The sequence below is a fragment of the Rhipicephalus microplus genome, chromosome X (genome assembly GCF_043290135.1).
Source record: "Rhipicephalus microplus isolate Deutch F79 chromosome X, USDA_Rmic, whole genome shotgun sequence".
Taxonomy (NCBI): domain Eukaryota; kingdom Metazoa; phylum Arthropoda; class Arachnida; order Ixodida; family Ixodidae; genus Rhipicephalus; species Rhipicephalus microplus.
Genome location: NC_134710.1, coordinates 69,080,483 through 69,102,682, shown reverse-complemented (window position 1 = coordinate 69,102,682; position 22,200 = coordinate 69,080,483). Strand labels below are relative to the sequence as shown.

Below are 22,200 nucleotides of genomic sequence, written 5' to 3'. Positions count from 1 at the left end.
CAGCGTCAAATTTTTCAGATTCACAAGGAACCATGGTATCATGAAAAAAAGTTTGATTGATTAGTAGTGTTTTATGGCGCAAGAACCACGACTGGCCAAAGAGCGGCATGTCTCTTATATGGTGGTGACAATGACTAATGTTTGCGATGACAGGGTGTGGTATGGCGGTAACGAGTCCTAAAATCATGTGCCATAAACAAGCGTAAAATCAGTGTATAGACTATAGAATTATGGCAGTGATACGCAATGCAATATATCTATGTGTAATGAACTACCAGCGAGGGTTCGCACAGCACAAATGCCTCCTCAAGGCCCTTGAGGTCTAAAAGCTAGAAGGAAGGTGCTTTCTGTAAAGTTTTACCACAGCAACAACCTCTTTTCAGAGGTTATGATTGCTACGGATAGCCTGGATATATGACATGAAAGCTGTAGACATTAAGCTTGTGGACTAAAGAGGCAAACAATGACTGCTGGTTAAAAAGCGGTTCTTTGCAATGAGCATCGATGAGTGAAGTGGAATTCTTTCTAGGTAGAGTAATGGGAAAAGCTTTTTTTTTCTGATGGGGTCGAATTCACTACCTTGGATGAGAATGTGGAGAACTGTGACCGGTTCACCTCATTTCTCACACATGGGTGAATCCCCAATGGACAGAAGGTAGGAGCACGTACTATAGGTGTGTCTGATCGTAAGCTTTGTAAGTGTAACCTCTGTCCGGCGTGATTTGGATACTGGCGGCTAGTTACCAAAGCGCGGCTTGAGAACGTGCAGTTTATTTTGTGCGCGACTATCCTATGTGCTCTGCCAATATGCTCTGAGCTTTTGACTGAGAAAAGGTTTTAAATCAAGCACAGAAATAGCTATTACTAGGATTGTGCGAATAGTGAATTTTAGGATCGAAGCGAATAGTGATTTTGATCGAATAATTTCGAATCGAATTGTATGTATGACATATAAAAAAGGAAGAATATTTATGATGACCTAACTAACCTGCACAATATTTCTTTTGAATTGAAATAGAGGCTGTATGCAAATGTCATTTTTTTTTGTTCAAGAGAAGTTAAAAGAACGTTGAGTAGTAGTTTCAATAGGATGCAATTGATAACCTGTAAAATACTTAACGTTATAAAATTTATAATACTTAGAGCATATAAGCTGTCATAACAAGCTTAATAAAATGAAGCATTGATTTGAGGGTACTATATTCCATTAAAGGGGCCCTGCAACACTTTTTCAAGTAGCCATGGAGCCAGTAAACATGCTTGTAGCCTCACAAATTTACCGCTGCAGAGTTTCTAGAATAAGTCCAGTACGAGCAGAGTTCCAAAAATTTGTCGCGCGCTGCAATTGCATTTTCTCTTCTCGTCCTGACAAAATAGCTGGAAGCTAAGCAGGGAGGAATGGCATGGCGAAATAAAATAAGTCACATGCACCTCGTGACCTTGAGCACCTCTTGTTTTTCTTCGAATATGCGGCTTTTCAGTGCCATTGCGCAGCGCATGTGCTCGTGGACAAGTGGCGACCTCTCATGGCAGCCCCGGTAACGACGAGCACGCCTTGCTCTAATCAGCTAATGGCTGCGATCAGAGCTGTATATTCCTTCTTGGCTGTGACAAGTAATTTTTGAGCTTGTAGTGTCATTTGCTGAGAGAAGAAAGCAATTTTTAGCCTCGCGTGTTCTCGGTAGCCTCGACTACCGATTGGCAGCGTTTTCAGACCATGCTCAGTAAGTGTTGCAGGGCCGCTTTAAATTTGAAAGAGGGCTTGGCGGCAAAGCGAATTTCCCCTACACAGGTGCTTTCACAGCTTAGCACCTCTACATTGCAGAGAACCACCTTTACAGGCAGTTACATGCGGATGAATGTACACCTATTCGTTCTTTGCGAATACTTCAAAAATATTCAATAATTTTGATTCGAACCAAAGCAAATTCGAATACTCAACTATTCATTCGAATATTCGAAGCATTAGAATATTCGCACAACCATAGCTATTACTGTATAGGGAGTGGTTTCATTTTGCGGATCGTCCGCCAACACATTTCCTTGTATTTCGTGGTGCCCTGGCATCCAGCACACATACGTATCCGGGGTCGTTACCTAGTCAAGCTCTATCTGCACAGAGTAGCTTCAGTCGGCTGGAAAGCTGAGATTCCCACGTTCTCAGTGGAAGCTTTTCCTGGTCAACATACAGCTGATCTCCTGCCTTTGTTGCACTCGCAGGCTTAAAGAGGCGGCACCATCCAATTTCGAGGCCGTAACAAGTTTCTTGTGGATTTCCTCTGTATTTAAGGACACTCCACACAAATGGTCAAAGACAGCAAACATTTAGAATATATTTGTAGTCATTTCCAAAGAGTACTTAAATGTTCATTCTCCCAATCGAGGCTCATCGCTAGCGCATCCAACACACTGATGTAGTTCTATGTCAAGGGACGCGAAAGTTGTAGTGACATCACACCAGATCTGTAGTGAGCCTAGGCGTGTGTAGGGTTCCCCTTCAGGAGAGATAAAGGTTCATCGCATCGCCCCCCCCCCCCCATATGACAATGTATGGAGCCGACTTAAGGGACTAGGAGAGTGGCCACCCCTAGTCACTTAAGTGCTGTATACACACATTAGCCATAGCAGTGTCTAAGCAGGGTGATTTCTTCATGCCAGGGCCACTTCTTAATGTGCACAGGTGCCACGGGTATGCTGTTAGGCCAATGTGGTGATGGTGAGTTGCTTTCTTTACTACAAGCAATGCACTCTTCTCATCTCCATGGCACATTTAGCTTCCCCACATGGAGACGAGAAAGTGAATGACAGCATGGCATGTTTGAGTACGTTTACAAAGATACTATGCCACTGTGCTACCGAGCACACAGTTTAAGATACTTATTGTGAAAGAGTGCCAGCACGTGGTATCAAAACATCGGTTGTTGACCGCCATCTTATGCATTGCTAATGCTTATCACTCCTGCCAAAAGAAACTCACGATCTCTAACTGACCAGTCAATACACTTACAAAAAAAGGGGGGAGGGGAGGGAGAGAACAACAATAACAAGAACAGGGAAGGGGGGGACTTTCGTGGCTTTTAGTTATTCACGGCTTTAGCTAAGGGTTGTAGTGACCTTTATATAAATCAAAATGATCATAAACACTAAGCAGCAGATACAGTTTGCCGACGAGGCAGTGAGGTGCAGATGAAAAATACAATAGGCCGTATACAGATGAAGTCGAGAATATGTCACACCTACTTTTTAGCCATTAATACATTAAAGATGGGCACAATGCTCTACATAGAGGTGATGATCGATGACTGTGAGTATAATTAACGAAAATGTGCTGTGACCAATGAAAATGGCTCCTTCAAAGTCTTGGTGTGTTTCACTGGATAACACATACATGCTACGGTGAAGCCGATTTTTTTGAACCACTGCGGCCACAAACAGATTACTGGCTCAAAGCAGCGAGATAATAGGCGCTTTTAGATTGTACGTATACTTTTTTACGTTACCGTGCTATTGGTTAATGGACAGAATCTGCGCATGCACAGGCCTTATGGAACGTAAACCTTTACGTTTCCCACCGGATGGAGTTTAAAAGTTTACATTTCCCGCCATATAGCTTTACGTTTCCCGCCCTATCTCACAAATCCACCTTTGGTTGAAGAAACTTGTGGTATCTACATTGCGGGGACTCAAGCCGTAGAGTTGAAATAAGCCGAAGTGCGAGCGCCAAAGCCATTACACTGTTTCAGCCGGATTACCAAAGCTAGAATGGCCTAGGAATAACGTGCGAGCTCCCAACAAGCTGGGTAGGTCCCACCATCTAGTGGGGCAATAGTGAGCCAGGTAATCACAAAATCGTTATTGCAGAAACATCGTGCATTGTATGTCTGATGCGAAAATCGCGCAGCGGAGTTATTACAAATGAGTTACCTTTTTTCACCTCAAAAACATTACGCGTAAGCAAACGCGTTCAAGACTATGGTTGCGCGAAGTGTCACAAGATGTTGACACCATTGATACAGTAGCCTTGTATTTTTCACCCTTTTACACCTTGTATTTTTCACCCTTTCGCGCATACGGGGATACAGTACATGATAAAAGAATGTCTCGTGATTTTGCCACAATAATAATTCAATCCTATGCAAGTTAATTGAAGTTTATACACTATTAGCATCACCATTTATGGTTTACGATAACGTAAAGGTATACGCGTGTATGTACATACGTAAATGTTTACGTATGAGGAGCTGAAACGTTGAAAAATATCCGTTCTGGTAAGATGATAAAAGCCAACCAGTATCCGATAACATGTTAACGTAAAAGAGTATACGTACAAGCTAAAACTCCCTAATTAACATGACAGCAGTTGCGCCGACAAATAATGCTGTTTCGGACCTGCAGTTTCAAATGACCGAATTTTCAGGCACGAATTGCCTCTTCAGGTGCAATGCTTGCCTCTTCAGGTGCATTGCCTGGCAGTACTGCAGGCATTTCTGAAAAATTGGGCATCCACAAAATCAATCATCCAGTGTTTTATGAACAAGATTTGAATCTTGCAAGATGTGGTAACAATGCATTATTAATACATCAATGACACATTAATTATCATCTATGAGAGATACATTACCCAACTTAGTTTCTACAAAGAATGCACTAGAGAACAAGTTTATATAAATTGCAGAGGACAGCATATGTAACAGTATGTAATGACAGGGCTGGTATTTTGTAGCTATGTGTTGTGCCTTATTTTATGCTCATTTATCATCCACGACTCACAGTTGACTATACCACTGACGACAAGGACGGATACTTTCTCAGACTTCTCGGCATGCTCAAAAAGCATGACAAGGTATTACCATCAAAAGCAGCATCACCAAAAAATAAAGGCCCAGCAATGAAGCCATGTGAATGGCATGCATTTAAAAGGGCCACATGGACATGAGAAACTTGCCAATGAACTTACATAGCCATCATACTCTGCATATTGTGCTTTCTCGTGGATAACTCTGGGTTGGTCATTTGACTAGGTTGTAATGATGGGCTTGCTCTTTCATTGCCTGTAGCCATTCCAACAGAACCTTCCTGCAAGACACAGTGCAGTACAAGATATAACCAATGAGAACAAAAAAACATGAGTACCAAATGCAAACACAGAAGGCTCTTATGGAGCTAAATGTAGACTTCACAATAGTTTGCAAAAATTTGTAAGTTAGCTTTTCTGCATGAAACTTTACAAACCAAAGCTTTCATTAGCATGAGTACCCCTAAGGAAGTTACTGTGGTATGTCCCTCCTCATGGTAAGCTCTGTGGTATGCAGACAGAAAGAGAGAAACAAAAGAAAGGCAAGTGTACGCTCCTTTTTTTTCTTAATAATATGTGGGGTTTAACGTCCCGAAACCACCATATGATTATTAGAGACGCTATAGTAAAGGGCTCTGGAAATTTCGACCACCTGGGGTTCTTTAACGTGCACCGAAATCCGAGCACAAGGGCCAACAGCATTTTTGCCTCCATCGAAAATGCAGAGAAACAGAGAAACAAAAGAAAGGCAAGTGTACGCTCCTTTTTTTTCTTAATAATATGTGGGGTTTAACGTCCCGAAACCACCATATGATTATTAGAGACGCTATAGTAAAGGGCTCTGGAAATTTCGACCACCTGGGGTTCTTTAACGTGCACCGAAATCCGAGCACAAGGGCCAACAGTATTTTTGCCTCCATCAAAAATGCAGCCGCCGCAGCCAGGATTCGATCCTGCAATCTGTGGGTCAGCAGCCCAGTGCCTAAGCAACTAGACCATCGTGGCGGGGGGGCCAGCCTTTCCTTACTTAAGCAAACAAAAATTAGAATCTCATTTCCAGCTGCTGCCGACTCTGATGCAGGTTCTCTTCTCTTCCTTTTCTCAGAGAAGAACACCGTTATCCTCACCTGTACCACTTTGACCCCCTTTTGTCTCTCCCTTACTGTGCTATAGCACTGATCCCAATTTGTCAGGAGAGTTGTAATAGCTTGATGATGGACAAGACAGTTATTTCCACAACTGATGAAGGAAGCGCGACTCAGTATCATTGGGGGAGGGGGACTAAAAGAAAAGAGAAGAAAGAAGAGGCCACCTTCCTGAGAAACGAGCACCCACAACAGTGAGCACCAGGCTGGGAAACCTCTCCCTCCACTAGAAAAATAAGTGGGTGCCCTGGAACGCTGAAAATCAAACCCAATGTTTCCTGCATTGGAGGAAGACACTCTAACCACTTGACCACTGCCGTGATTCTATGCCAACTTCCCTCTCCTCAATAGCCCCTACTTCCTTTCTACTTCTCCACTTTTGAGCTTGGTAAGAGTAAGCAATGTGGACATACAGCTAAGGAAGACGTTTGCTGCCTTGACGCAGGCAAGTCCACTTGACATTCCCTGTTCAAAGATTTCTGATCATTTTAAGCTGTGATCATTTGCTGAGCTGAGTGATGCAACACATGGGAACAACTTTCTGTGGACATAAAGAAAAGGCTACGGAACCAAAGTGGCCGTGTGCCACCGCTTAAGAATATAGTCCCAAAAATGCGTCTGTTTTCCACGCGACTATGATAAAAAAACAGCATTACATTATTTTCTACAGGATGCTAGAACAAACCAAGGAGATATAATTATTTGTTTTGCTTTATGAAGTGTTAACTCATGTTTTGCAAGTCTGAAAATGTGGCACGTTTTAGGTCCACCTCATAGTCAAAATGGCGTCTTTGTCTTTAGGTGAGCGCGCATCGGCCTCCCGCTATTTCGACGACTCGCCGAAGGAGCTTGTGTCGAATTTCACTCACAAATGGCTGTGCAAGTAGACATACTAAGTTCTATGCTGTGGTATTATTCAAACACGGTCGTCACTCAAAAAGCGAGTCTAGCTAGACTACTTTGCAGAAAAGTACATGTGCAATAGCTTTGCCCCCGTTGCATTCCCTTCATTGCCACAGAAAGTTATCCTCGAGTACAGACACACCACATCACTTCAAAATGTGCACAATGCGAAGCATCTCTTTTCATTGCTTCAAACAAAGACTTGCTAGAAAACAGACTATAATCCAATGGTTTGAACACAGGTTATGTATAATCCACACCTCCCTAAGTAGCAAAAAAATAAGTGTGTTGACCTTAAATCAGGTTTTACATCGGACAATGCATTGAGTTTGAAATGTTAGCCATTATGTATTGATTACACGAAGTGAGTGAGTGCAGAAAGTACGACAGATTGGTCCCATAACATCGAGACCATGAGAGATGCCATGTTGGAGAGTGCTGGACTACCTGGAGTTCACTACTGTATTTATTCGAATCTAGGCCGATAGCTTTTTCAAATTTCTTAGTATGAAACTCCGTGATTGGCTTAGATTCGAGGCTTTCGAAAAATGCGCCTTTTTAATTGAGAAACGTGGTGCACAACTAGTGCCACCTAGATGGTATTGTAGCCGTTAGTAGCCGAGCCAACACCCGACTTAAGTCGGCGTTTTTAGATTAACTCAGTTGGCAAAGAGCGTGGCCTTCCAGAAGCGCGGAGCAGCTCTCTGCAATCGATAACCAGGTGGGGGCGCTGCGGTCGCGTTAGGATTGCCCTCGGCAGATCGTCTGCTACTGCGTCCAAGGGGCTGACAAGCGACTACTACAATGGTTGCCTTGATATGATAGCTGCTCCATTCGAGCTTGGCTTGCGTGAAACTCGCGTTTTAGCTATATCTCAGGGTTATAAAAAGATAAAAAGATACAAGCAGCACGTAAGCCAGCACACAAAAATAAATAAATAAAACAGGGCAAACACGGCACAGGGCGCACATCTTCATTTTGTTTCGCATTATATGGGAATTTATTTTTTGCCCATATATACGCTATCATTCTACAATACAGTAATGCTCAATGATATTTCAAGCTCCAACATATAATATACAGGCTGCCAAATAACCTACCAAATCAAACACCAGCCAGAAATCCAGAAGAAAAAAAAAACCAATGTCTTGCGATTTTCATTTGATTCTGTGAATAAGAATGCAGCAGGTACATTTCCAGCAACATATCTGGGGTGTGCGTGCAAATATACGAAAATTTTGATATTTAAATGGAACAGTTCCTTTTTCAATTGTATCTTTACACCGAATATTGTCTTCTGTAAGCCCAAATACTTCAAAAGTATTTCAAAATATCAACTCAACCAAAGTGAAGATGAAACTAGCGCAAATGTATGATAACTTTAATCCCTGTTGACTTATTAGCGGTATGAATGGGGCAAGCTCATGTAATATGAGAGCAGCTACTTCACTTTGGGAATGCAAGTTTATTAACTATAAGCAATCGCACTTAATGAACAATTATACGGATAGAAAATAATAAATTCCCACCAGATGTTTTCCTCACTCAAATCCTGCAGTGAAAGTGCTCTAACATTTTCAACTTGCTCTCATCACTGTCCACAAGAAAAATTATCCTTCCTGTGCACTCTATGCGCCGTACGCCTACAAATTATGTGTACCTATAGCATGTGCCCTTTACAATACGTATCGATCTTCTTTTAGCTGTATATGAGCATATACAAAACATATAAATTTAAACATATTTGTCCATTTCATGTGCACGGAAACCTCAAGCACTCATTATGCGTCTATATTGGGCAAGACCCACTACTAATTCACGGGGGAATAAGAATTTAAAATGTAACATACGAGCAGAAAACACCAGGTACTATTTCTGTGCAGACATAACTATAGTAATTAAGACATATTTTAGTGAACTGTGGTGATTAAACCACAGTTCACTATAATGAAACTCGAACAGCGGCAAGCCTTCGCAATGGTATAGTGCGCACAGTCCAGTTATCACCATTGGCAGGCGCACGCATCGGGTTCGGCAGCTATGTGCATATATGCGTGCCTGTCCATGGTGATAACTGGACGGCGCACAATATATTATCGCGAAGGCTTGCCCCTGTTGTGGTTTTATATGATGCGGATAGTACATTGGGGTCACACTTTCTGGTTTGCTCTCTGTCCATAACGCTTGGCTGGTGATTAACCGTAAAATTATTTAGGTTCTTTAATCATATAATAACCCGCAGCACCCGAGGGTGTTATAGCGGGGGGGGGGTTACATCAATGAATGACGTGCATTATTGTACCCACACAAAATACATCAATAACTGGAATACACTCATTCTGTCCTGTGAATACAGTTTTTTTTCGCACACAGCGCGTTTTTCGTTGGCATGCCATTCTAAAGCATGTAGCCATTAGGTCGTGTCAACGCTCACTAACATTCCACTTTTCGGTTTGATAACTCCCACTAGAAAAATTTACCTAATGACACATACAATGCGTTGTGACACGACTGATGCTCTATGAACTGAATGATCACCATGAACCTTCGGCAATGTTGATATCACTTGCATGTTTTCGTGTATGTAACCACCCTTGCACCGGCCATGAAGTACCTGCAGTATTCTGCCTCCCCCCCCCCCACACACACACACACAAAAAAGAAAATGCCTTTCTACAAGGCCTACTAATTCTGCTGTAATGTCTTGTTTAGTATCATAAATAAATAAATACATAATTATAAAAGTATTGAATATGGAGACTTCCCGGGAACATCAATTTCACATTCGTTCTAAGAACGGCTATTTCATAATTGTGACTAATTGCAGTGGCTATGGTGCGCGGCTACGCAGAAAACTTTATCGATGGACACAGGTGAAAGAGGACGTGCAGTACTGTACGACGTCACTCTATAATAAACACCCGATGGTCTAAATTTTTGGAGGCAATACAGCATTGTGCCTCATAATCATATCGAGCGTGGTTTTGACGTGTACCCCAATGAAAAAATGGCCTCAGCTCCATGCTGGCCCAACATCCATGGCCAACCTAGCCATTCATCGCCCAAGCTTGGTCAACGAAGTTGGGCCGAGGGCGATTTTGGTTAATGGCCTCACATGGGCCAACCTCTGGCTGCCAATACAGGCCCAAGACTGTAGGCCAACTGTGTGGATGGCAATTGGGGCACAGATGAATTCAATAATCTTGTGTACTCCAGATATTGATTGATATTGTCGCGACGTCAAAACAGAGGTCTTGCCGCAGATTGAGACACCAGAAGCAGGTCGGTCTTTTTAAAAGAACGCGCAAGAGAGTTCTTCTTTTTTTATCCATTTCATTGTCCTTCATGGCACATGCACAACTGCCATTGTCTTTCTTTTTGAGAAGCACGTGACATTTGCCTCCCTCCGAAAGAGGCATGGTCCCGATGTGCAACATAGGCGCTCTACCAGGTGTATGAAGTGGTTGCATCAACACAGTAATCGGGAGCTAATTAACTCGATAAATACGGTTTCATACGCACGGCGTGTACTACTTAAAATGGCTAAATGCTTTTGGCGCTTAAAACTACAGTCAGTGTAGGGAACAACTTCGTAGTTCACATCGTTCAAGCGTCGCGTAACACTGTATGGGCCAAAGTACCGTCTTAGCAGTTTTTCACACAGTCCACGTCGACTTATCGGAATCCACACCCAGACCTTGTTGCCTGGTGTGTAGCTAATGAACTTGTGTCGGGGGTCGTACCGTTGTGCATCTTGATGCTGTTGATGACAAATGCACACACGCACGAGCTGTCTGGCTTCCTCGGTGCGCTGAGTGAATTCTTCGGCGTCTACATAGATGTCGTCACACTCATGCGGCAACATGGCGCCCAGCGTTGTCGTGACTTCGCGACCATAGATCAGAACGGTGTCATTCCAGTGGTTTCTTGTCGAGCGGTATTATAGGCAAAGGTCACGTATGACAATATCTGATCCCAGTTTTTATGTTCCGTGTCAACGTACATGCTGATCATGTCTGTGAGAGTCCTATTGAGGCGCTCTGTCAGTCCGTTTGTCTGCGGATAGTATGCAGTTGTTCTACGGTGAGCTGTACCGCTGAGTCTGAGAACCGACTCCAAAAGCTCTGCGGTGAAGGCAGACCCTCTGTCTGTGATTACTGCTGTCGGAGCGCCATGCCTAAGGACGATGTTTTCGATGAAGAACTGAGTGGCTTCTACTGCTGTGCCGCGCTGCATAGCTTTAGTCTCCGCATAACGGGACAGGTAATCGGTGGCCACAATAATCCATCTGTTCCCTGTTTTGGAAGTTGGAAAGGGACCCAGGAAATCCATTCCAATCTGGGTGAACAACTTCGCTGGTGCTTCGACTGGATGTAAAAGACTGGCTGGCTTGCTGGGAGGTGCTTTGTGTTTTTGGCAGTCGGTGCAAGTTTGCGCATGATGGTTAACAGCAACAGGTAACTTTGGCCAGTAGTACTTGCATCGTAGTCAGCACAATGTTCAGGTGTAGCCTAGATGACCAGAAGTTGCTCTATCATGGCACACTTCCATAATTTCTTTTCGAAGAGAGGCAGGCACGACGAGCAAGTGCGAGTTGCCAGTTGGTGAGAAGTTTTTCTTATAGAGAACATCTTTTTGCAAGCAAAAAGATGGCAGTCCTCTGCCAAATAACCGCGGCATGTCTTTATGTCGTCCTTCTAACTATTCAATGAGTGGTAACAGCTCAGGGTCACTGCACTGCTCCCGTGCAATAGTGGCCGTGTTGACAACTCCCAAGAATGCCGTGTCGATATTTCCGTCATCACGAGCGACAGTCTCCACTGGCGACCATGAGAGACAGTCGGCGTCGGTGTGCCTCTTCCCAGATTTATAGACGATGGTCATGTCGAATTCTTGAAGCTTTAGGCTCCAGCACGCCAAACGGCCAGATGGATCTTAAAGGTTGGTGAGCCAGCACAAAGAGTGATGGTCGCTAACAACCTAGAAGGAGCAGCCGTACAAATATGGACGAAATTTGATGACCGCCCACACCACGGCGAGACACTCCTTCTCTGTAGTCAAGTAGCTCTCCTCCGTGCGAGAGAGAGTTCTGCTGGCATAGGCTATTACTCTTTCATAGCCGTCTTGCCACTGCACCAGAACGGCACCCAGACCTACATTGCTGGCGTCAGTGTGAAGCGCTGTAGGGGCTTCCTGGTCGAAGTGCGTAAGGACTGGAGGTGTTTGCAGGCGTTGTTGTAGTTCATTGAATGCCACTTGCTCTTGTTCACCCCAAAAGAAGGGGACGTCCTCACGTGTGAGTTGTGTCAATGGCGCCGCAATAGACGAAAAGTTCTCGATAAATCACCGGTAATAGGCGCACAACCCTAAGAAGCGTCTCACGGCCTTTTTGTCGCGTGCTGCAGGAAATTGCGCGACGGCGTCTATTTTGGCCGGGTCAGGTCGAACACCCTCGTGACTGACGACGTGGCCTAGGAAGCCGAGTTTGTTGAAACCAACATGCCATTTTTCCGGTTTTAAAGTAAGGCCAGCCGAACGTATGGCTTGGAGGACGGTGAATAAACGGCTGAGATTTTCCTAGAATGTTGCCGAGAATACAATAACATCCTCCGGATAGACCAAGCATGTTTGCCACTTCAGGCCTGATAGTACGGTGTCCATGAGACGCTGAAAAGTGGCTGGTGCCGAGCACAACCCAAAAGGAAGCACCTTAAATTTGTAAAAGCCATCGGGCGTCACAAAGGCCGTTTTTTCACGATCTCTCACGTCAACTTCTATCTGCCAGTAGCCGCTTCGGTGGTCCATTGAAGAGAAATAGCGCGCATGACGCAGCCAATCGAGCGAATCATCTATGCGGGGCAGTAGATAGACGTCTTTCTTCATGACTTGGTTCAACTTGCGATAATGAATAGAAGCGCAAGCTGCCGTCTTTTTTCTTGACCAAAACCACGGGGGACGCCCAAGAACTTTTCAAAGGTTGTATGATGTCATCCGCGAGCATCTTGTGTACCTGCTTCTAAATCTCCTCGCGCTCTTTCTGAGCCACACGGTAGGGGTTCTGCCGAATCGGTCGCGTGTTGTCTTCAGTAATGATGCGGTGCTTGGTCAATGATGTTTGCTGGACCTTTGACGTACGCGAAAAGCAGTCTTCGAATTGGTGTATAAGTTCAAGCAGGCGCTTCCTATCAGAGGGCGGTAGCGTAGAGCGGATGTCCACCGACAAAGTTGTTGAGGCGGGGACAGCCGCGTCATCTGGTTGAAAGACAATCCCTGGCGTGGTCTACATCGTCGTAGTAGGCAATTGCGGTACCCTTCTGGATTTGACGGCACTCATTGCTGAAGTTTGTGAGGAGCACTTCTGCCTGTCCACCAGTAAGCACCAGGACGCCCCTCGCGATGGAAATGCCTTGCGTGAACAAAAGAGCGACTATGTGCTGCGCTATCACATCTTTAGAGCAAGGCCACTCACTGGACACCGACACAAGGCAGCAGGATCTCGGTGGGAGTGTCACAACGTCGGCTATTCGCAAACAGCCGCGTGGTTCGTCGCTGCTGTTGTCGGCATACGGATGTGCGCAAAACGTCACCATACATTGAGAGATGTTGATAACAGCATTATGATCTTGAAGAAAATCCATGCTCAAAATTAACTCTTTACAGCAGTCTGGCAACAGGACAGAAGTGGCCACGAAGTTAGAATCCCCAATGCGAAGTTGAGTGGTGCATTTACCCGTGGGAGTTATCAGCTGACCACCAACATTCCTTATGTACGACCCTGTCTACGGTGTCTTGACCTTCCTAAGGCAGTCGGCGAGCTCTTTGTCGCATGATTGAGAAGTCGGCGCCAGTGTCGACCAATGCTGTAACGTGATGTCCGTCAATGAGAATGCTATGATCGGCACATACAACTTTATCAGCTTAGTATTCGTCGTCGTATTCGTCATCGTTATACCTTCTTGCGAAAATAGGGGGAACTTTTCAGTGTCTCGACGATTGGCAACCTTGCCTTCGAGATCGCAGCAGTTAGTTTCCCCGGCTCGGGCTAGGCGTACGGCCTCTGGTTACGTCCGCGTAGCTCTGAGGGAAGTCACGGTGACGTGCAGGTTATGGAGATCTCCAGCGACGCGGTGGGGTTGCTTGGCCAGGCGACAGTTGATCAGCATCGTGGGCACGACAGTCTTCAGAGCGGAAAGAAGCAGGACGGAAAATGTTCCCAAACCCGGAATCGCCATGACGGCAATTGCGGGCAATGTGACCGGATTTTCCGCAGTGGAAGCAAATAAGTAGATGGTTGGCCATGCGCCATAAGTCAGTTCGGCGAACTGGTGGTCGTCTCGTAGAATCCCATTGCCACCAAGGTATGGCAGCGGGTCGTGGCTGGAAGGGCGTCGCCACAAATGTCGGTGGAGGGCGACAGACCACATCAGCGTAGCTCGCTGGATGTGGCTCAGGACTTGGCACAGGTGGTGTAATGGCTTGCCTCACGCGTTGTATTAAAAAGACCGACCTGCTTCTGGTGTCTTAATTTCTCCGGCAAGACCTCTGTTTTGATGTTGTGACATTATGTGGGGTTTAACGTCCCAAAACCTCCATATGATTATGAAAGACGCCGTAGTGGAGGGCTCCGGAAATTTCAACCCCCTGGGGTTATTTAACGTGCACCCAAATCTGAGCACACAGGCCTACAACATTTCCACCTCCATTGGAAATGCAGCCGCCGCAGCCGGGATGCGATCCCGCAACCTGCGGATCAGCAGCCGAGTACCTTAGCCACTAGACCACCACGGCGGGGCGTACTCCTGATATTATTTGCAACAGTGGTGTCATTGAACTAACAACCAATGCTTGCCTCATCACAGTCGAGACAGTTCTCTTGCACAGCTCAACTGAAAACTTGGTTTCAAAGCCTCTAAACACCCGGCAAATCTCTCATTAAGAAATGTCGCGTGACAAGACTTCGCACTGTTGAAGCATACCACGAACAACAGCTCGGCGGACTGCTCGCAGTATCTGTAGATATACGTATGCACGATCACTCCAAAAGGTTCGCACGTTTGCATGCATGAGACCTCAGAATACATGCATGCTTAACGCGCGAGCACCAACAATGCAGCAAAAACACGTGGCTGAAGCAAGCGTCGTCCTTCGTACCATCGTTTGCTTTCATACTGCATCCCCAGCCCGATCTCAACGCTACCCCAGCGCCACCTCTCTCAATGGCGACAAAACCTGGTGGCCTCTCCAAGCTAGTACACAACCTGAACATACCTAGAAACGGTGGCTTAAGTACACACTTGAACCTGCCATTTTGATTTTTTGTGGTGAGTGTCAAGGTGACCAGTTTGTCATTTCAAGTCGCGCTTCGAGTGGTCTGTGTGTGTCATAGCTCCATGGCGCAAAATAGGTGGTGTCACTATAGTGCCGCTTATAAAAGAAACGTCGTCCAATGTTCAAGCCAAGCAGGACATTGGAATGGATGAAAAACATGTGTGTCGCTGAAGGGAAAACATCCCAGGAATTATGATTGTGAGCTCTTTTAAAGGGGCCCTGAATGACTTTTTCAAGAAAACCATGGAATGAATTCACTGGAAGAGCTTATTGCCTCATGAATTCAATGCCACAAAAATTTTAGGAATCCGTCCAATGCGAGTGGAGTTACAAAGGTTTGTCGCATGCTCCAATTGCATTCTCTCTTCTCTCGTCTCGACAAAAGCGCTGGAAGCTAAGCAAGGAGGGATGGGAGGGGCAAACAAAACACGTCAATTGCGCTTCGTGACCTAGAGCACTTTTTTTCTTCTTGAAATATGCGGTCTTTTCAGTGCGATTGCGCACGCACGTGTGGACAAGTAGCGACCTCCCACGGCGATCTCTGTAGCAAGCGCACTACGTTCAAATCAGCCAATGGCTGATAGACGGGCTTAATATGTGTGATTTTTGGGCATATTCTGTGATTTGTCAAGAGAAGAGAAAGCAATTTTTAGCTGACTTTAATAATTTATTGTGAATTCCAGGCCGCATGCTGCACCATATTATTTGGCTCGCGTGTTGTCGGGAGCCTCTACTACAAATCGGCAGCGTTTTCTGACCATGCTCAAAAAGTGTTGCAGGGCCCCTTTAAGAAGTGCGGCATATCTGATGCCGCTTGATGGCACCAAAGATTGCGCACTATTTGCAGACAGCGACAAAGTCAGTGACGACGACTCGGAATGAGCGCGGCATCTATATGATGCAAATACAATTGACTATCATTAATTTAAACTCAAAGGAACCTCTGAATTTCGTTTAAATAATCAAGAAGTTTGAATTGTCAGAAGCTCTTAGATAGATGACTCTGTGTGAGGTGACACCACACATTATGATTAAGTGTTGGTTTTATCACATTTAAATTTTTTCAAGTGTTTTTAAGCCCTAACTGCACGCAGTGAACAGAAAACAGAGGTGTAAAGTCCACAAGTTTATTGGCCATTTACTGCTGATCAGACCTTTTAAAAAACTCATGAATTGCCAACTGCTTCATTGCTATATGTATGTGCCTTCAGCAAAAAGCTCTCTATATACCAGTTGAGAAGCATAATGCTTTACCATGCGTGTGCTTTGTTTCAAACATTTGTTTACCAGCACAGCCTTTTTTCTTGAAGGGGTGCATATTTTTCATTTTTAGACTGTTACGATTATATAAGCACACAAATTTTGAAACAGCAAAGGGAAAGCCACAAATATTTTTGGTATGGAACCGCAAAAAGCATAGATTAACCAAATTATGAAGTTTAAATTAAGAGGCTTTCAAATACATTGAAAAAATAAAGGACCAACCAAAAAATTGAATTTGTTTGAATTAGCCAAAAGTATGAATTATCAGAGTTTGAATTATCGTGAGTCTACTGTAACTAGAAGCAGAGCAAGAAAAATGATGACAAAGACACACGCACAACAGGACTGGCAGCTGTATGTTTCTCGAGTTATTTGCATGATATACCAACTGTAGTTTCATCTTCATGTTCAATAAATATGTTTTCTTTCTGAACACTGTTTTCCCTGTTTTGTTCAGCCTACATTCGAGGTAAGTTTCTTTTCTTCTTCCAGGTTTCGGACATTTGGCGGTCAGCTTAGAATCAGGGTCGGCCTAGATTCATGTAAATACTCATTACGACGCCTACCCAAATCGATCACCAATGATTGAAACTTCAAATCGTCGATTTTGGCATGTTCAATTTGTTTCTTGTGCACCCAGCACTTCCTGGTGGTTTAGACCAGCCACTGAAGTTTCAGAACCAGTTTGAATTTGTCCGTTTGGGCAACATAGCAATTGTTTTATAGACCTTTGCAAGAATCAATGTGCGTGTGTTGGGAAAATGAGCATGGCTGACAAACTTGACAGAAGTGCACGCCGTTTCTGGTTTTGCTACAGTAGCATCAAAGCTCTGTAATGAAAAGAACCTTCGCAAGTCAAACATCAAATTGAGGTGTCAGCTTCACAATCTTGCAGTGTTGAGCAGTAATAATTGTCTGAAATTTATGCCAACTATTCACTAGAGCAGTGGTTCTCAAAAGGGGGTCCGCAGACCTTAGACGGTCCGCGAAGCCATTTCTAGGATCAGCGAAGCCCTCATACGCTTTCTTTTTTAATTTTTTAATTCTTTTACATATGCAATTCTGTTTAAGAGCGACTGTGCCACATATTGATAAACTGTCCAAAATGATGGGGCACGCTTGTTTGATGTTTTTAGTAGCAATAAAAGGCACCTGTTTCACGCTCCAGTTGTAATCTACCTACGCCCCCCTCCCTCCTCCCTTTAAAGGAGTCCCCCATCACACTTCAAACAGCCCACCAGGAGTCGCCGACACATCCGTGGCTGAGACCCACTGCACTAGAGAGCTGTGGTTTCGTGTCAGAAAAGATTCCTTCTACAAAAAATTATTCCTGAAGGTTTGCCACATGTATTAGGTGTGGAGGTGGCCCTTTTAGCCAGTTTCTGGCAGCTTTGGTGTCCCTTGTATCGTTATATCAGACATGGGGCCGCATACAATGGTGGCGGCGTCACACGTGCATGGTTGTGCACCAGCACCTTGGAAAGCGCGTGCTGCTCTAAACTATCTTGCACCACACCTGAATTGAGTGACGACGAGCTTAAAGTCCGAAAATGACACCACCTTAGCTTCAAGTTCTCATGGCGATGATGTTAAAAAACAACTTGCCGCTAGCAAAAACCAAACCTGCAACTTCTGAATAATGTGTTCGATGCTTACCAATGAGCTATGGAGGCGGTTATCCTCCAGTCCACTTTATGGGGTTTATAAGTGCATTTAAACTAAGAAGTCTTAGTCAGTGCCGACCAAAGCCATGAATAAGTTACGATTTTCACAACCAGCAGGCAAGCAATGTTTTCTTATTCTTTAGCAAAGCATACAGCAGCTTAAGGGGGGATGAAGAGCAAAGACGACTAAATATGGAATTTTTTTCCATTTTCATGGAACAATATTCCAGCAAAGCAGCCAAGTTCCTCCATTAAGTGGTGAGCCTTTGCACGCAATAGAAAGCATTTAAAAACAGTCTCAAATGCGCCTGATCCCATGTCTACACTACGGCAAGTCAAACATTAAATGGCGTTTTTTCGAACACTACGTTTCGTCAGAAAAGGAACATGTTCTCTGAAACCACTGAAGCTATGAAATGCAAAATTTTGTCACTTCTTTCTTAAATTAATGTGCCCTTGCTGAAGCAAAAGAATGTTGTAGCCTCCTGAATTGTATTTTGAATAAAGTTTTTCATCAGGAGCCCTGAAATTCTAGTCATAAAACATTCATATTTTCAAGTAAAGAATGGTCATGCTTAAGATTATCATTTTAGTTCAGATGGACACCATGGGCACATGTGATAACAAGAAGAGATTTCACTATTCTACATAAAAATCTTCCCAAATTTTCCTTCAAAAATAAAAACAAACAAATCATTCCTTTTTTATTACTTTTAGAACCACTTTGTATTTTCTTGCCAAATTCACAAAACTTACAGTAATACTCCATCCAAGCAACTTGCAAAGTATAGTAAAGTTTGCTTTAAAAATAACTGAGCAATGGGTACTAGTAGTTGCACTCCTGTCTGTGCTACCCATCCCCTTTCAAAGCGCTACGTGCATGCGTGCACGCGCACACACACACACACACACATACACACACGCATGCACATGCCTGCACAGACATACAGACAGAGGTAAAGTGTGCCCCATATTGCCAAGAACTTACACAACTGTTTTCCTCCACAGCAGCTGTGCCAGAACTTCTGTTGCCAAAGTTCTCGCCTTTGTGAATATCAGGCTCATCTATATGACATTCTTGCTCAACGTAGGCTTTCTTTTGTTTAGGATCCCTTGCTTCCAAGTCAGGCTTCCCATGATCAAGTTCATCTATGTCTGGTATAAATTTGCCACTGTCTGGGCATGAATCTTTCCTTGGTCCCACCACAGTGTCCCTTGAAGCCTTCTTTTCTTTTATAGGGTGGAACTTGGAGACTTCTTTGTGCCCCAAGCAGTCTAAAGTAGCCTTTGTGCAGCCAATAATGACACTTCCACATAGCCTGTTGACAAGATAAGAGATACAAAAGTTATGATACAAAAGTTCAAAATCGCAGCATCGTTTATTAGGCTAGTCTGGCACAAACATGTCCAATAGCTATCATCGATGCGACTATTGCTGTTCAAATTTTGACGGATGATGATAGCAGCAAGACCTCATTTTTTTTTTTTTTCAATGAAAGCAGCAGTTTTTTGCCGACTAGTATTGCCAAATACATTGGCACATAGCGTTTCGAGTGATGACACCCACGATGGTCATGTCATACCGATACTGACGCGGTCTGTCGAATGATAACTTCGTGCTGCCGCAGGTCTCTCAGTGTACACAACAACAGTTCTCACGCTTTTGGTATATGCAGTGTTGTTAGGCTTTTTTATAAAGATGCCGCCTTTCACTAGAATTGCAAGTTTTTCGCGCTACAGGAGTAGTCTAGATTCACAACCGATACTGCGAAAGGCAGACAAAAGGCATGATTTGATTGATTTATTTGTAGGGTTTAACGTCCCAAAACCACCATATGATTATGAGAGACGCCGTAGTGGAGGGCTCAAGAAATTTCGACCATTTGGGGTTCCTTAGCGTGCTCCCAAATCTGAGCACACGGCCCTACAGCATTTCCGCCTCCATCAAAAATGCATCTGGCGCAGCCAGGATTTGATCTCGCGACCTGCAGGTCAGCAGCCGAGTACCTTAGCCACAAGACCACTATCTCGCTATCTAAAATTATTGAATCAAAATACTACTGCATTGAGATCAGTGAGTTTTTTTTAATGTTAGTTGTGTGAAGTAGTAATTGAGGTGTGCATTTTTTCAAATTTTTTTTCAACATCGAAGAACTCACAAGAACAATTTAAAATTGCTTCCCCAGTGATTTCATTATTGAGTCATTTGACCTTATAATGAAGTAAATATAAATAATTCCCGGTGTTGTAAATGTTAAAGTCAATATGATTTTGTTGGACGCTGTTTCTTGCTATTTGTTATTCTCTCATTATTCATTAACTCATTTTTTTGCTATGGTGCCATTATATCCTATCTACTGACATTGTCAAATAACTATTAGAAGGTCCCCCTGACAGTTCTCCGCAACCTCTTTCTGTGCTAACGATGAATAAAGATTGAACTGAATTGAACTGTTGTGGAGAGCTTTGGGAATTTTGACCATCTGGCATTCTTTAATGTGCACCTAGATATAAGCACACGAGTCTCTAGCATTTCACTGCCAACAAAATGTAGCTACTGCGATGAAGCAAACCTGAGAACTTTTTAGTCGATGTAATCACGTAAGGAATGTATATTAATTAACGTGATAGTGTTAGAAAGTTCGATTCCAGTGCCAATGTCTTTGGTTTTGAGCAAAAAATTATAATCTTTTGCAAGACCAAAAAATCCAGAAATATGCAAATTGAATAATAGAAATTTCCCGGACCAAATGAGGATTGAATAACAAGTAGGAAGCAAATGCAGACACACATTTGCTTCTATTGCTTGGAAATTCAGTGAAAATAACTGTCATGCTTTGCAAACACACACGTCCTGTATACAGGCTTCACAGTACAAAATGAAATATTGCAGTAGTAATGCGTGGTATAAGCGTATATTACCATCGGGCGTCAGATTGCAATTCTCATAATGACGTGGTTTTAAGGCAGCCACCCATTACAAAAGGCACACATGCAACTGCGCGTATTCCCTTAAGACCACGTAGTGGGTGCATAGCGAGTTCGAAAACATTTCACACGCCTAATTGCTCGTGGTTTAAAGCATGATACCCATTACACAGAATGCAGCAATATATGCAAAAGCTTGACTAACACAAGCCACTTTCAATTTTATCAATTACGTTATACAGCCGAATCTCATTATTTCGAACACGCTTAATTCGAACTTCTGGTTAATTCGAACTCACGACGAGGTCCCGTCAAAGCTATGTGTATTCTAATGGGCAAAAACGCCCGGTAATTCGACCGCCCAAGCACTTCCGACGGTTAATTCGAACATATCGCGCTCCGAAAATGCTCTTGGCACCCCGCCCAATCCCGCGGCTGCACCTGTGACACCTCAACGCTGCCCGCGAAGGAAATGAAAAGGAAAAAAAAAGGCTGCGGTAAAATGTTTGCTCTCTCTCAAATGCCGATCTGCGACGCGCCTATGCCACGCTTCTCCCTTTTCCGTCCCTGCCACGTAAAGACCCTTCTCCTTCCAACGGCGCGGGCGATGAGAAAGAGGGGAAAAAAAAGAAAGCCATCGCTGGGTTGAATGAATGTGTGGTTGAAGGAAGGAAAAAGGCACTAGGGAGTTTTAGTGCTGGGTACGCATTCTCTTGGGGCGTTGCGGGCTTGGGAGCGCGCGGCATAGCGTGCCCAACCCATACCCAACCGGAATGCCTTTTAGTTGGCGCCACGGTGGCACGCACGCAAACGCAAGCCGCACGAAGTTCACACGCGCTCGCAGAGCCATAGCGTCTTGTCGCGTAAGTATTATTTGAGTCTTTTTATGATTTAAAATGTTAAATTAAACATACCTATTGATCAGGACACTTTTTTATTGTGTACAGCAATCTGGTACACGCAAAAAAATGAAAAATACAACGTTACTGTAACGACAGTGACAACATCTTGTGACACTTCGTGCAACCGCAGTCATGAATATGTTAGCTTGCGCGTAATGTTTTTGAGGTGAAAATGAATAAAAAGGTTACTCATTTGTAATATTGTCGCTGCGCAGTTTTTGCACCAGATGTACAATGCACAATGTTTCTGCAATAACAAAGTTGTGGTTGTC

The 22,200-nt window shown here is 44.0% G+C and overlaps 1 protein-coding gene across 1 annotated transcript in view; it reads right to left on the bottom strand.

The window, feature by feature from the left end:
* Rrp5 (Ribosomal RNA Processing 5) overlaps positions 1-22,200 on the bottom strand; it is a 148,172-nt gene that overhangs the window by 39,191 nt on the left and 86,781 nt on the right. The window contains exons 21-22 of the mRNA XM_037431461.2: positions 19,087-19,417; positions 4,958-5,076 (exon numbers count right to left, since the gene is read on the bottom strand). Of these exons, the coding sequence (XP_037287358.1) occupies positions 4,958-5,076; positions 19,087-19,417 (450 nt within the window). The remainder of the gene's footprint in view (positions 1-4,957; positions 5,077-19,086; positions 19,418-22,200) is intronic.